The sequence below is a fragment of the Ranitomeya imitator genome, chromosome 2 (genome assembly GCF_032444005.1).
Source record: "Ranitomeya imitator isolate aRanImi1 chromosome 2, aRanImi1.pri, whole genome shotgun sequence".
Classification (NCBI taxonomy): domain Eukaryota; kingdom Metazoa; phylum Chordata; class Amphibia; order Anura; family Dendrobatidae; genus Ranitomeya; species Ranitomeya imitator.
In genome coordinates this window covers 105,874,340-105,891,063 of record NC_091283.1, presented here as the reverse complement: position 1 = coordinate 105,891,063, position 16,724 = coordinate 105,874,340, and the positions used below count along the sequence as shown (strand labels likewise).

The 16,724-nt window shown below is 39.2% G+C and overlaps 1 protein-coding gene across 1 annotated transcript in view; it reads right to left on the bottom strand.

Moving 5' to 3' along the window:
* TRPC5 (transient receptor potential cation channel subfamily C member 5) overlaps nucleotides 1-16,724 on the bottom strand; it is a 499,839-nt gene that overhangs the window by 263,529 nt on the left and 219,586 nt on the right. Inside the window, exon 2 of the mRNA XM_069747115.1 lies at nucleotides 2,063-2,461. Within this exon, the coding sequence (XP_069603216.1) occupies nucleotides 2,063-2,440 (378 nt within the window). The 5' untranslated portion in view covers nucleotides 2,441-2,461. The remainder of the gene's footprint in view (nucleotides 1-2,062; nucleotides 2,462-16,724) is intronic.

Genomic DNA, 16,724 nt, shown 5'->3' with positions numbered 1-16,724 from the left:
CCCCCCTCCCCACTGCGGGTAAAACATGTATCGCCTGAACCACATTGATTTTTTATAGCAGTAATATATGCTGTTTGTCATCCCTGGACAATATCTGGGGTGCGTGCTGTAGCAGCGTTGTGCGGTCATGGTGTTGACCTGGGTGATGGATTTGGGCACATATCATTGGTGCTGCAGTGTTCCGTTAACAGTGACTGTACAGACATAAGTTCTCTGTAGCTTGGAGGAAGCGGTGATGGTGTCTGCGTGATTGGGCCCTTCATAGCAGAACACCATCCGGGCATCCGTCCTTTTTTTGGAGTGTTGGAGGAGTGTAGTATATCAAAATTTTTATTTAGTTCATAGGCGGCGCCTGCGCATAGAGGTGACGCTTCAGGCGTCACCTAGGATACTGTTCCCTCTACACTGCGGCGTGATTGGATATCTCTGGGCATGCGCATTCGTGTCCGGGAATTAGATTAGAAGCGGCGGTGATATAGTATGAAACCGTGCGCATGTGGGCGCTGAAGTGCTAGCCTTATGGGTGCGTGGTTGGTGGTGTGCACAATTAGGGGGATTTCCCCATGATGTCCGCTGTCCGGATTTGTGCGCTCACAGTATAGCGTTCTGATCATCTATGGGCATGTCCATTGGGAGCCGGTTTTGGTAATATGTTCTCTGGCCTTTCTGTCTTATTTGTGGCTATTATGTTGATTTGGCTATATGCCATTAGAATATAGGATCTGACAGATTGAAATATATAGGTACTGTTGTACTCCGTGATTTATATTAGAGATCACTATATCAGTGGACTTACCAGTTTAGGATATTATCTGACTTTTGAGGGGAAAGTTTGGGGGATCTTCTCCCATGTGGATTATTTTCTTGGGTAATTTTTCTATGTCTGTTTTTAAATGTTTTAAAATGTGTATAGTGTGTGGTCTAAGGACTTGTTACTTAATAAAATGTTGTTATATTTGACGCTCCCTGCGTTTATGCATGTTTCTTTCTTTGTTTGCCGATATTTACCCTGGTTACCATTGTAAATGTAAAAAAAAACAAACACTACATACTTACATTCCGGTGTCTGTCGCGTCCCCCAGCGTTAGCTTCCCGCACTGACTGTGAGCGCCCGCCGTAAAGCACAGCGGTGATGTCACCGCTGTGCTCTGCTTTACGGCCGGCCCTCACAGTCAGTGCGGGAAGCTGACGCCGGGGGACGCGACAGACACCGGAATGTAAGTATGTAGTGTTTTTTTTTTTTACATTTACAATGGTAACCAGGGTAAATATCGGGTTGCTAAGCGTGGCCCTGCGCTTAGTAACCCGATGTTTACCCTGGTTACCCGGGGACCTCGGCATCATTGGTCGCTGGAGAGCTGTCTGTGTGAGCTCTCCAGCAACCGCACAACGACTAAACAGCGACGCTGCAGCGATCGGCATTGTTGTCTATATCGCTGCAGCGTCGCTTAATGTGACGGTACCTTTAGAGAGACTCTAGTTCTGGTATTTTTGAACCATCCATATGTTCCATGAAGGGTCGCTATGTAAAGATACAGTTCCCTCACAGTGGCTACTGCTGGTTTAGACAAAATGCTTATTGCCCGGTCAGATATTGGTGACCCATTCTAAGGACAGGCCATCAATATAAGTCCCGAACAACCCCTTTAAGATGACTGAATGGAAACATGTCTTACCTCCCCTACTTCCCCCGATTTCCAGCTCAAAAAATGAAACTTTTTATCTTTATATATTTTTTCCTTGTTGATATATATTTATAGTGTTAAAATAACAAAGTCAAAGTAATAAAAAAAAATAAAACCCTCTCAAACATGTATTTAAAAATAAAAAAATTCTATCGTAATAAATGAAAGTATTAAAAAATAAATCTAGACTGTCAGTAAATATTCTGTGATATACTGCACATATTTAGCATAATGTGATTTTTTTTTTTATTTATAATACATGTGATATTAAACATGCAAAAAAAGCAATGTTTTCGTCAAATCATCACTGTCAGAAGATATCATTAAAACAGATATTGAATTTACAGTTCTGCGTCAGATGTGATACTATCACCCACCTGCTTTTCTCCACTTGATCTTCTGTAACTTAACAGTAGCTCCACAGCTCCCACCACTTCCTTCCGTATTGCATACAAAAGAGCATCTCCCACATAGACACTGTGGCTGAGCAAAAGCTCCATGATCTCTAAGTTTTCGTTCTCTATGGCTATGAGAAGAGCGCTTCGGCCAAGTGGATCCATGCAATTGATGTTGATGTTGTAGTAGATTTCGGCTTCCTCCAGAGCATGCTTGACGCTGGCATAGTCTCCCTTTTCCACAGCAATGAGGTAGGCCTTTTCCTCCAGTGACAACTCTGCCTCTGTCCGCACAATCTGCAGTGGAATCCGATCTCTGTAGGGTGAGTAATTCACCTTTTTGTAGTAGAGCTGGGCCATTGTTCATAGTGACATTACAACCTGGAACAGGAGAAAAATTAAAGATCCTTGTAATATCAATATAATAATAAGTTACATGATTAAGGCACTGTTTCCCTAACTGAGAGTAGCAATGAGCGAATTTCCAGATATTCAAACTTACTGATTTCTTTGAATTTTGATTTGCAGCAAATCGATTCATCTGGAATCGAAAATGCTCCAAAGCCTCCAATTTCCCTGAAGATGCTTAGCACATACCGTAATTTGGCCAATTTATGTGTGCCCAGCAGCCAATGACAAGGCAATCTCAGTTTTCTGGGAACCTTTCCTAATGTGAATCTTCTCTTAGGCTGAAGCCTACATTTATATGGGTAGGTAGGATTCTGCTGTAATTAAAACTGCCAGAGGCTGACGGGTGGAGTGCTCGGTCAGAGGCTTATGTGTAAATAAAAAAAGACTGACAGTTACTTCCAAATAGAAAACTGGTGTGTACAGGTGAATACAAATAGTAAGTTTAGCCTAGGAGATGATTCACATTAGGATAGGTCCCCAGCAAACAGAGAGCGCCTTGTCGTTGGCCGTGGGGCATGCATGAATTGGCCAAATTATGCACTAAGTATTTTAATTTTTTCCTAATATCTAGAGCCGTAATGCAATTCAGATTTCATATGTTTAGGGTTTACGTGCTATAGCGCTACAGAGTGCAACTTTATTTGTAAGCACTGTAGTGTAATGTCTGCATGCACATCAGATATCTTCTTTTTCCATTAGATCTAAGGCACGATGACTCTGTTCACACTACTTGCATGGTTACATTTTGTCATGTTGCTATTCCTCCAAACAGGCAAAATATTTTAGTATGCTGTTTTATATGGATCTGACAAATCCATTAAATTTAATAATACATCACCTCCCCTGCGTGGAAGAACCTACCCAAACTGTTGTGTACTTTCAATATCTTATTTCTAAATAAAACCTGTTGAAACTAAATTTAACAAAACATGTTAGGCAGTATAAGGTAGTTTAAGCTCACTTTGGCTTCCTAGATACTGTATATGAAATCTCTATAATTAGATAATACTAGCCTTAAAGTGGTTGTCCACTTTTGTGACAAATTTTCCATTTTTTTTAACTTAACCCACTACTTGCCAAATTAAAATTTTTACAAGTATGGATGTTTCAGAAAAGGGCGTCCCAATATTCAATTAAAAATGACAATGACATGATTTCCTATTTTGAAAACATTCATTTTACAAACACAACACAAATAATTGGATTTAATTATAAAATCTAAGTTGTTGGAAGCTAAAGATTAGGCGTCCCAAAAAAGGACATTGGTAGATAATGGGTTAAATATGTGCATTTGGGTCTTTTTTTAATAAATTGTGTGTCATTAAAACATGTGCACCGTTTGCCTTTTCCAATCTCCATGTTGTACTGTCTGTTGCTTGTTTCAGAAAAAGTTAAATGAGCTAGTTTAAACATTCTTATAATATCTACATTCTCTCCCATCTTTTTCTGGGTGCCTGTTAAATTATTAATAATGACGTCATACCACATCAAAGTTGAATGTATAGGTAGACAAAAAAACTGTAAAAGTGAAATTTATAAAACAACACAATTACAAAAAAAAATTTTAAGTCAGAAATACAAGTAAAAACAAAATATAAATAAAAATGGTCCCAAAGGTGGGCAGTCCCCTTAGAACTATGGCTCTGATTCATCACAACTTTTTGCCAAAATTCTGGAATAAAAAGCTTTGAAAAGTTGTAACATTTTTCCGCAATGCAAGTTTGCGAATGGTGTGACTTTTCATACTTTTCCGCACAGGTCTGCTGAAGTTGGCAAAGCTGGGGCATAAAAGTGCATGGCTACTACCGACCATCAAATTAATGAGTGCTGGCATTTGGCATATTACAAATTCTACTCCAGTCTCCGACTGGAGTAATATTATGGCGAGACACACATTGAGGTACACGCCAGTTCTGAAGCCTCAAACTGTATCCCACCTTCTCATCAAGATCGACATGAAAAAAGCCGTTCTTGTTGATTCACGGCTTGTATACAGTATATGATTGATTTCCAGGTTGTTACCTGGCCAGTCATTTGCAGGTTTGTATTTGCTAATTCTAGATTTTATTTCTCTTCTTGCACAAAGGCTGTGGACATCTGCAGAAAGTATGGATTTAACAGCATTTTTTGTCATTGTCTTTAGTCTAATGAGAGCACATTTTAGTTACCCATGTGATAATGAATGGTAAGTATTCAGTAAAGATCAATTACATGGGTTATTTCAGCACTAAAACTGAATAAAGCATAATGAAACAAATGGAAAAGATCATATTAACACATCTAGAATTAAAAAATGTCTTCTCAAGTACATACAAAAATTATTAAAGCGTGACTTGTAAAGTCGTACTAAAGACAACTGCATAAACAGTATTCATACAGCTGGATCCGAAGGCATGAAAAAAGAAAAGTTTAATTTTCATCTTTTTCCATCTCTTAATTATCATCTTTTTAATAAAATAACAGATACATTAATACAGAAGATATGGACATATAGTAATGCATTAAACTAATATGGACTGTGTAGCCTTATTTTGCCTCCAATTATTAAATAAAAAAGCTGTACCTTCCCTCACCCATTTCACCTTAAAGGGAACCTGTCACCTGAATTTGGCGGGATCGGTTTTCGGTCATATGGGCGGAGTTTTTGTTTGTTTGATTCACCCTTTCCTTACCCGCTGGCTGCATGCTGGCTGCAATATTGGGTTGAAGTTCATTCTATGTCCTCCGTAGTACACGCCTGCGCAAGGCAAGATTCGGCTGTGTTCGCCGAATATTGCAAAAACAAAATTCGCCACCAATCGTAATCGTAACCGAATTTTGAAAAATTCGCTCAACTGTAGTCGAAATGTAGATGTAAAATACGGACAAAAGGATATAACTTGGATGACAATACTGATAAAAATATTTGTAAATGTTTGTGTTTTTTTCTGTAGCATTTTCCCAGAAATGTCTGCAGCAAATACTTAATTCTTGCACATACCCTAATGCTATGAATTGTTTCAACCTCATGCCCTTAATCCCAGACATGAATGGAGACAACTATGGACAAGAATGGACATCTCTCCATTTAGTCTCCAGTTAGGTCAGGCTGATACTCATCACAAAAACATAAAACCTGATTCTAAATTAGAGAATTCATTTTGAAGGCTTTGTTGAGTATCCCCTGGGGGGTTTCAAGTTTTCAGGCTTTTCTTTAGAAATGAACAGGTGATCTAATAATTGTCAGTACATCTGAAATCAGTTCTCTGTAGGACATACTCATAGAATGTCCTCATATTTCTTTGCTGTATTTGAAAATTAGGGTTAGAAAACGCTGGTTGACATCAACAGGAAGAAAACTTTAATTAGATACTTTCTTCCATGCAAAACTTCCACAGAAATCAAAACTATCTTTACTATTATTAATGTTTCATAGGCTGCTAGAGTAGAAGTAAGTTGTGAAGTTATGTTTAGCCATAAAATGAAGGAAGGTAAAATAGTCCCGAGTAAATATTAGTATCCAATATATTTAACAGAGGAGGGGATATAGGAATTGTATTTTTAGAGGCGGCATTAGTAGTATAAATGCCGGAGATAGACTAGCTCCAAATGACTGCACTCTAGCATCCAATTATAAACATTCAATCCCATTTCGATGTTGCCAGCTGTTCTTTCCTTTTCTTATTTATGAGACTGTGGCATTGCCCTTGATGTGCTTCCAAAGCTAATTAGCAATACAAGGTATGCTGGCAGATCGTACTGTTACCTAAGTGTGCAGTGCTGGCCACCAGCCCGGTTGGCTTTTAGCGCTAGCTTTCTGTGGTCAACAAGTACATGTAATGATAAGCTCACATGGACATTTTACAAAGCATAATATTATTTTGGAAAACAGCCCTTTTTTATTCCATTCTCATCATATCTTGGCAATTGCTGGAGAGCAGGATGATAATCAGTGTTTCCAATGAGACAGTTGGTTTTCCTTATAAATACACTGTATGGCGTGGGAGTCATTTATTGTACACATCGACTACCATGAATGATGGAGAAGACTGTACTGCATTAATAGAAGTGTCTCTCAAGTGCAATTCTCAAGGACCTCAGTCAAGAAGACAAATGTCAGATTGGTTTCTTGCACAGTGCAAAGAAATCCTTTGTGACCTATATTCTATATCATGAATTGATGATCACAAGCATTGAGCTCGATTTCGGGTCAGGTTGACGAATGAAGGTGTAAATACATCATTGCTAGTAGTATACAGTAATCATAAACTAGTCATAATCCTTTTCTGAAAAGCAGAATCAAAAGTAGTGGACATTTGTTCCCTTCAAAACACTCAATGAAAGGCTTGGCTATAACTTGGGTGTCCATCGACCAAAAAGTCAAAAAACGGCACTGTCTGAACAAAGCCAAGGCCGCTCCACTCCTGGAGCCAGGTGTTAATCAACAGTTATTGCACAGCCAGCCACATATGCTCAGATCGGGTGCTCTTCAGAATGAAGCAGACAATTCCAACAGGGCAGGCAAGAAAAAAGAAGGCACTCACCGATCTAAAAATTGGCAATCTTTATTCAATCTTCATATAAAAACGTAATGGCCGGGGGAGTGAGGAAAGGAGCTCATGCGAGCAGGAGCAAACGACGGCCGTTTTGCGCTGTGCTTGCGCTTCTACAGCTTAGCATGCTCCTTTCTTTACTCCCCTGGCCATGAAGTTTTTATATGAAGATTGAATAAAGATTGCCAACTTTTAGATCAGTGAGTGCCTTCTTTTTTTCTTGCCTGCACTGTATAACTTGGGTGTGTCAATATATAGAGCATATTTCATACCTGGGTACATGGTTGTAGTTTAGATAATTACTTAAAAAAAAGAAGTTCAGTATAGCCATTGAATGAAGATTCCTCACCACTTTTCTAACAAAAATACCTAACCCTCTATTTCTATTAGCAAAAAAGGGCACCTATCTTTCAAGGCCAGCATATGGGACTGATTTATTAAAGTATAACCATGATTTTAATTTATTTGTCCATAAATCAATAGAACACGTGAAAATAGAAAAATTTAGTATTACATCATATTAGAGAAATCTGCTTCTTGATCCTCCTGGACTGATCATACATGTCCAAAATTCTCAACTCACAGGTAAAATCTGTCTTCAGTGAAGACAGATTTTCCCATTATTGAGATAGGAGATGGCAGTTGGTGCTCATAAAATTCTATGGAGAACTGTAAGGCTATGTGCACACGTTGCGGATTTTGCTGCGGATCCGCAGCTGTTTTCCATGAGTTTACAGTACCATGTAAACCTATGGAAAACAAAATCTGCAGTGCACATGCTGCGGAAAAAATACGCGGAAACGCTGCATTGTTTATTCCGCAGCATGTTCATTCTTTGTGCGGATTCCGCAGCAGTTTACACCTGCTCCATAATAGAAATCCGAAGGTGTAAAACCGCAGGTGGAATCCGCACAAAAAACGCATAAAATCTGCAGTAATCCGCAGGTAAAATGCAGTGCTTTTTACCTGCGGATTTCTCAAAACAGGTGCGGAAAAATCCGCAGAGGTTCCATCTACGTGTGCACATACCTTAACTGTTGTTTCAGGAGAACTTGCAGTAGAATATCTGCGTGTGCCTCTGGTTCCTCTGTTCCTCATAGAATTTTTAAAGCACAAACTGTAATTTCCTATCTCAGTAATGGGAAAATCTATCTTCACTGAATACAGATTTACCCTTGAATTGAGACAGAAGGATCTGTCCAAGAGGTGAAAGAAGCAGCAATCTCTGACATGATAGAATAAAATGAGACTTATTTTCACGTCTAATATTGATTTATGGCATAAAAATATAAACAATTACTCTTTGAATGTTTTAGACCAGTTATCTTCTTATATTGGTTAGATCTGGCATTTAGCTGTTATAAGCACAAAATTGAAAAAAGAAAATCAGCTCACGGTAAGTGAAGAAACATATAAGAATAGACAGAAGAAAAATAAGATTAATAGTTGCAGATGAAGCAGCCCTGGAATTATATCAGCTCTGAAACCTCTCCCTCCTCTCTCATGATTGGTATCACAAAACTAATTATAATCAATGAACCAAGTAAAAGTCACAATCTTAACCTACTGGAGATCACGCATTTAATAATAAAATCCAATGCCTTATTCCCTGTTTTTTTTAGACTATATATTATTTGGACCAGATTCAGAGCAATGCTCTGATTAAGAACTTGTGGGAGTTCAAAACGCGTAAGTGGCCATGTGTTCCCAATTCCGTGTTTTCATTTCATTTTTTTTTAAACTGAGATGGAAATAAAATAATATTTCATAACAAAGTGAAGATTTGAAGATAAAGAAAAAGGCATTGGAGGTATATATCAATTATTAACAAATTGGGGAGAACCCCAAATAACCCTTAAAGCCTAAACCCTTAAACCCTTAAAGCCTAAAACCCTATAAAGCCTTAAAATTTAGCTTTTATTGATTTATTATTATCTAAAAACGCATTAGGGTATATAAAATTCTGTCCCTAATATGCCTCGATTTATCTAATATATAATTGCCTAGAATACTACTTCCTGCAATTTGTGCCAACTTCCGTGGCTTTGTCCGGAGCTAATGTCCGGAGCTAATGTCCGGAGCTAATGTCCGGAGATAAGTGACGTCAACAGTGTCCAGTGTCTGATTGGTTGCCGCCTGCTGCGAGCGACCAATCAGAAACGTGCCGTACTGTGACACACTCCGCCCGCCATTTTGGTGTGATTTTTGAATTTTTACCTCACAGCAAGTTTCTACTGCGTGGAGGCGGGCCCAGTGACGTTGCTCTTCAAGCTCCTGCCGAATTTCGTCAAAAAAATGATAATACCATTTACCAAAACTATATATATTTAGTTGTGAAGTGGTTCAGTGACATTTTCACACCAATTTTGAACTTTTGTTTGGTGTTTTCTCCATATACTGCCTATTATTTTTGTTCTTTCTTACTATTATTTATTAATTGTATTATTCTTACATTTGAATAAATAAAGTATATATGGATTCTAGACTCCCGATTCTTTAGAATCGGGCTGCCATCTAGTCAATAATAAAGTGCTCAATGCTTAGCATCTCTAACTTAATGGGTAACACCCCGGGTTGCCAAAGTATTTTTATATAATAAATAAATTAAAGCTAAATTTGAAGGCTTTCTAGTAAGGGTTATTTGAGGTTCTCCCCAATTTGTTAATTAAATAATATTTTTCTTTTTTTTTATTGGTGCTGGACTGCAAGTATTACCGTATTCCCATTTAGTTGTTAAAGCTGTAATCCCCAACATATGTACCTAGTATTGGATAACACAGTCCTTTCTGCCATACTTTATGGACTGACACCCTGCTGAGCTCGGAAATCTGAGGCGATATGAGATAAGGGTGTCAGGCTGCTATCATCTGCCTTTTTCCCAGCCTTCTCAGATTTGACCACGCGTAGAGCACAAGTTAAAGTATTACAATCAATATAAACAAAATGATAAGCCATTAGTGAGAGCCATTAGTGAGTAAAAAATAAGAATAGTGACACATGAAATGAGGACTTTGTAAGGGGGTTTGTTAAGTTCCACCTTTAATAAACTTTTCATGGGCTGCAATAGTGACTATGAAAAAGCAATGTAAATCGTTGATACCAGGCTCAGAAGCTAAATGTTCTATCACTGACTTATTTGGAGAACTTGAAATGAAAAAGTAAAGTTATTTTTATAAAAAGTGCCTTACAAATTGCCAGTTCTCCTTTAATTTCCTTTTTCCTGCATTAGTCTCTGGCCGGGAAATGTAGCAATTCATGGTAGCCATTTGGATGAATGAATGTTCATGTGATACAAGGATGTCTCAATTTACACAGCATTCTCAATCTCTACTTTTTGTCATAAAATAGGGGTCCTAAATGGTGGACCTCCCTCTATGATGTCCATATGCCTTAAATTAAGGGATGCCTTGGTAGTTTATATTTACCTTAACCCTTATTGAATCATTTCTTCTTTTTGTTTCGATGAAAAAGCGCATATTGCCTTAACCCATTATCTACCAATGTCCTTTTTTTGGGACGCATAATCTTTAGCTTCTAGCAACTAAGATTTCATAATTTTTATAATTAGGTCCAATTTTTTGTTTTGTGTTTGTAAAATGAATGTTTTCAAAATAGGAAATCATGTCATTGTCATTTTTAATTGAATATTGGGACGCCCTTTTCTGAAATATCCGTACTTGTAAAAATTTTAATTTGGCAAGTAATGGGTTAATCTGCACTGGATTTTGGCATTTTGTTTCCCCTGGTTGTATTTAGCCTATGCCAAGCAATATATGGCACAACAAATAAACAGCACTCTGGGTCGATCTTGATACAATTTACATGTTGCATCTGCTGTAAAACTTGCTTTATTATCTAAATATATTACTGACTAGCTGAAGAGCCCGGCGTTGCCTGGGCATAGTAAATATCTGTGGTTAGTTATAGCACCTCACTTCTCTTATTTTCCCATCACGCCTCTCATTTTCCCAATCACATCTTTCATTTTCTCCCTCACTCCTCTCATTCCCCCCTAACACTTGTCATTTCAACCTCACATCTGTCATTTTCTGATCACTCCACTATTTTTCCTCACTCCTCTCATTTTGCACTCACACCTTTCATTTTCACCTCACACCTCTCATTTTCACCTCATCACTTCAGTATATACATGTTTGTCATCTCCCTTATATATAGTATACATCTGTATGTCATCTCCTGTATATAGTATATACCTGCTGTGTGTCATCTCCCCTATATATAGTATATACCTGAATGTCATCTCCCCTGTATATAGTATATACCTGCTGTGTGTCATCTCCCCTATATATAGTATATACCTGTATGTCATCTCCTCCTGTATATAGCATATATCTGTGTGTCATCTCCTCCTGTATATAGTATATACCTGCATGTCATCTTCTATATATAGCATATACCTGTATGTCATCTCCTCCTGTATATAGTATATACCTGTAGGTCATCTCCTCCTGTATATAGTATATACCTGTATGTCATCTCCTCCTGTATATAGTATGTACCTGTATGTCATCTCCTCCTCTATATAGTATATACCTGTGTGTCATCTCTACTGTATATAGTATATATCTGTGTGTCATCTCCCCTGTATATAGTATATACCTGTGTGATCTCCTGTATTAGACCTCGTTAACACGTTATTTGCTCAGTATTTTTACCTCAGTACTTGTAAGATAAATTGGCAGCCTGATAAATCCCCAGCCAACAGGAAGCCCTCCCCCTGGCAGTATATATTAGCTCACACATACACATAATAGACAGGTCATGTGACTGACAGCTGCTGTATTTCCTATATGATACATTTGTTGCTCTTGTAGTTTGTCTGCTTATTAATCAGATTTTTATTTTTGAAGGCTAATACCAGACTTGTGTGTGTTTTAGGGCGAGTTTCGTTTGTCAAGTTGTGTGTGTTGAGTTTTGTGTGGCAACATGCGTGTAGCAACTTTTTGTGTGTCGAGTTGCATGTGACAGGTTAGTGTAGCAAGTTGTGTGCAGCAAGTTTTGCGCATGGCGAGTTTTGCGCGTGGTGAGTTTTATGTCTGGTGCCTTTTGAGTATGTGCAAGTTTTGTGTGAGGCAACTTTTGCATGTGTTGCAAATTTTGTGCATGTGGCAATTTTTCCGCGTGTGCAAGTTTTGCGTGTGGCGAGTTTTCCATGAGGTGAGTTTTGCAATTGTGGCGAGTTTTGCGTGAGCCTAGTTTTTGCATGTGGCGAGTTTTGCGCGTGGTGAGTTTTGAGCGGCGACTTTTGTGTTTCGAATTTTATGTGGCGAGGTTGGTGTATGTGTGGTGAAATGTGTGCTGAGGGTGGTATATGTGTTCAAGCACGTGGTAGTGTGTGGCGCATTTTGTGTGTGTGTTCATATCCCCATGTGTGGTGAGTATCTCATGTCGGGGCCCCACCTTAGCAACTGATCGGTATATACTCTTTGGCGCCATCGCTCTCATTCTTTAAGTCCCCCTTGTTCACATCTGGCAGCTGTCAATTTGCCTCCAACACTTTTCCTTTCACTTTTTCCCCATTATGTAGATAAGGTAAAAATAGTTTGGTGAATTGGAAAACGCGGGGTTAAAATTTCACCTCACAACGTAGCCTATGACGCTCTCATGGTCCAGACGTGTGACTGTGCAAAATTTTGTTTCTGTAGCTGCGACGCCTCCAACACTTTTCCTTTCACTTTTTTCCCCATTATGTAGATAGGGGCAAAATTGTTTGGTGAATTGGACAGCGTGGGGTTAAAATTTCACCTCACAACGTAGCCTATGACGCTCTCGGGGTCCAGACGTGTGACTGTGCAAAATTTTGTGGCTGTAGCTGCGACGGTGCAGATGCCAATCCCGGACATACACACACACACACATACACACACACACATACACACATTCAGCTTTATATAGTAGATCAATGGGAAATCAATGTAGTTTTCTTTTTAAAAATATTTGTCTTAATATGGCGTAAGGACATTCGGTCAACCCTGCAGTTTTACTACAAATTGAAAAACGACTCATGGGTTGGGGAACTCGATAGTGCTGTAAACATATCAAACCCTTTTTTTTAAGCTATGTTAACAGTTTAGTAGGGTAAGTCACAACCTAATTGGATGAGACTATAAACACGCTAAAACTATTTTTATCATTATTGGCAACTAAAACATTGGCAGTTGTATAGGGAATTTGTATTGTTACATAGCCCCTCTTCCATCACCTCCAATCTGGAAAAAGTTGGTGCCCAATGTCAAATTGCCTCTTCCCAAATGGTTGATTTTAAAAATTTGGAAGACTTTGACGTTGGCGATGACTGATTCATCTTCCACTAGTTCTTGTGCACTAGAGTTTGAGCAATATTTGGAAGTTATCTCCTGACTCTTTAAGGCTAGTGGAAAAAGAACCAATTCATGCATCTGCCAAAGAGTTGCGGGAGATAAGAGCTAACTTCCAAAACCTGACAGAAATGTACACATTTGTCTTGAATTTTATTGTTGACTGGATTTCTAAAAGAAAATGGAAGCAAGGATTTAACCCCTTTACCCCCAAGGGTGGTTTGCACGTCAATGACCAGGCCAATTTTTACAATTCTGACCACTGTCCCTTTATGAGGTTATAACTCCGAAACGCTTCAACGGATCCTGGTGATTCTGACATTGTTTTCTCGTGACATATTGTACTTCATGATAGTGGTAAAATTTCTTTGATAGTACCTGCGTTTATTTGTGAAAAAAACGGAAATTTGGCGAAAATTTTGAAAATTTCGCAATTTTCAAACTTTGAATTTTTATGCAATTAAATCACAGAGATATGTCACACAAAATACTTAATAAGTAACATTTCCCACATGTCTCCTTTACATCAGCATAATTTTGGAACCAATTTTTTTTTTTGTTAGGGAGTTATAAGGGTTAAAAGTTGACCAGCAATTTCTCATTTCTACAACACCATTTTTTTTTAGGGACCACGTCTCATTTGAAGTCATTTTGAGGGGTCTATATGATAGAAAATGCCCAAGTGTGACACCATTCTAAAAACTGCACCCCTCAAGGTGCTCAAAACCACATTCAAGAAGTTTATTAACCCTTCAGGTGTTTAATAGGAATTTTTGGAATGTTTAAATAAAAATGAACATTTAACTTTTTTACACAAAAAATTTACTTAAGCTCCAATTTGTTTTATTTTACCAAGGGTAACAGGAGAAAATGGACCCCAAAAGTTGTTGTGCAATTTGTCCTGAGTACGCTGATACCCCATATGTGGCAGTAAACCACTGTTTGGGCGCATGGGAGAGCTCGGAAGGGAAGGAGCGCCGTTTGACTTTTCAATGCAAAATTGACAGGAATTGAGATGGGACGCCATGTTGCGTTTGGAGAGCCACTGATGTGCCTAAACATGGAAACCCCCCACAAGTGACACCATTTTGGAAAGGAGACCCCCTAAGGAACTTATCTGGATGTGTGGTGAGCACTTTGACCCACCAAGTGCTTCACAGAAGTTTATAATGCAGAACCGTAAAAATAAAAAATCATATTTTTTCACAAAAATTATATTTTTGCCCCCAATTTTTTATTTTTCCAAGGGTAAGAGAAGAAATTGGACCTCAAAAGTTGTTGTCCAATTTGTCCTGAGTACGCTGATACCCCATATGTGGCAGTAAACCACTGTTTGGGCGCATGGGAGAGCTCGGAAGGGAAGGAGCGCCGTTTGACTTTTCAATGCAAAATTGACAGGAATTGAGATGGGACGCCATGTTGCGTTTGGAGAGCCACTGATGTGCCTAAACATTGAAACCCCCCACAAGTGACACCATTTTGGAAAGTAGACCCCCTAAGGAACTTATCTGGATGTGTGGTGAGCACTTTGACCCACCAAGGGCTTCACAGAAGTTTATAATGCAGAGCCATAAAAATAAAACAAAATTTTTTTCCCACAAAAATTATATTTTAGCCCCCAGTTTTGTATTTTCCCGAGGGTAACAGGAGAAATTGGACCCCAAAAGTTGTTGTCCAATTTGTCCTGAGTACGCTGATACCCCATATGTGGGGGGGAACCACCGTTTGGGCGCATGGGAGGGCTCGGAAGGGAAGGAGCGCCATTTGGAATGCAGACTTAGATGGAATGGTCTGCAGGCGTCACATTGCGTTTGCAGAGCCCCTAATGTACCTAAACAGTAGAAACCCCCCACAAGTGACACCATTTTGGAAAGTAGACCCCCTAAGGAACTCATCTTGATGTGTTGTGAGAGCTTTGAACCCCCAAGTATTTCACTACAGTTTATAACGCAGAGCCGTGCAAATAAAAAATATTTTTTTTTCCACAAAAATTATATTTTAGCCCCCAGTTTTGTATTTTTCCAAGGTTAGCAGGAGAAATTGGACCCGAAATGTTGTTGTCCAATTTGTCCTGAGTACGCTGATACCCGATATGTGGGGGGGAACCACCGTTTGGGCGCATGGGAGGGCTCGGAAGGGAAGGAGCATCATTTGGAATGCAGACTTAGATGGATTGGTCTGCAGGCGTCACATTGCGTTTGCAGAGCCCCTAATGTACCTAAACAGTAGAAACCCCCCACAAGTGACCCCATATTGGAAACTAGACCCCTCAATGAACTTATCTAGATGTGTTGTGAGAACTTTGAACCCCCAAGTGTTTCACTACAGTTTATAACGCAGAGCCGTGAAAATAAAAAATATTTTTGTTTTCCCACAAAAATTATTTTTTAGCCCCCAGTTTTGTATTTTCCCAAGGGTAACAGGAGAAATTGGTCCACAAAAGTTGTTGTCCAATTTGTCCTGAGTACGCTGATACCCCATATGTGAGGGTAAACCCCTGTTTGGGCACACAGGAGAGCTAGGAAGGGAAGGAGCACTGTTTTACTTTTTCAACGCAGAATTGGCTGGAATTGAGATCGGACGCCATGTCGTGTTTGGAGAGCCCCTGATGTGCCGAAACAGTGGAAACCCCCCAATTATAACTGAAACCCTAATCTAAACACACCCCTAACCCTAATTCCAACGGTAACCCTAACCACACCTCTAACCCTGACACACCCCTAACCCTAATCCCAACCCTATTCCCAAATGTAAATGTAATCTAAACCCTAACCCTAACTTTAGCCCCAACCCTAACTGTAGCCCCAACCCTAACCCTAGCCCTAACCCTAGCCCTAACCCTAGCCCTAACCCTAGCCCTAACCCTAGCCCTAACCCTAGCCCTAGCCCTAACCCTAGCCCTAACCCTAGCCCTAACCCTAACCCTAACCCTAGCCCTAACCCTAGCCCTAACCCTAGCCCTAGCCCTAACCCTAGCCCTAGCCCTAACCCTAGCCCTAACCCTAGCCCTAATGGGAAAATGGAAATAAATACATTTTTTTTAATTTTTCCCTAACTAAGGGGGTGATGAAGGGGGGTTTGATTTACTTTTATAGCGGGTTTTTTAGCGGATTTTTATGATTGGCAGCCGTCACACACTGAAAGACCCTTTTTATTGCAAAAAATATTTTTTGCAATACCACATTTTGAGAGCTATAATTTTTCCATATTTTGGTCCACAGAGTCATGTGAGGTCTTGTTTTTTGCGGGACGAGTTGACGTTTTTACTGAAAACATTTTCGGGCATGTGACATTTTTAGATCGCTTTTTATTCCGATTTTTGTGAGGAAGAATGACCAAAAACCAGCTATTCATGAATTTCTA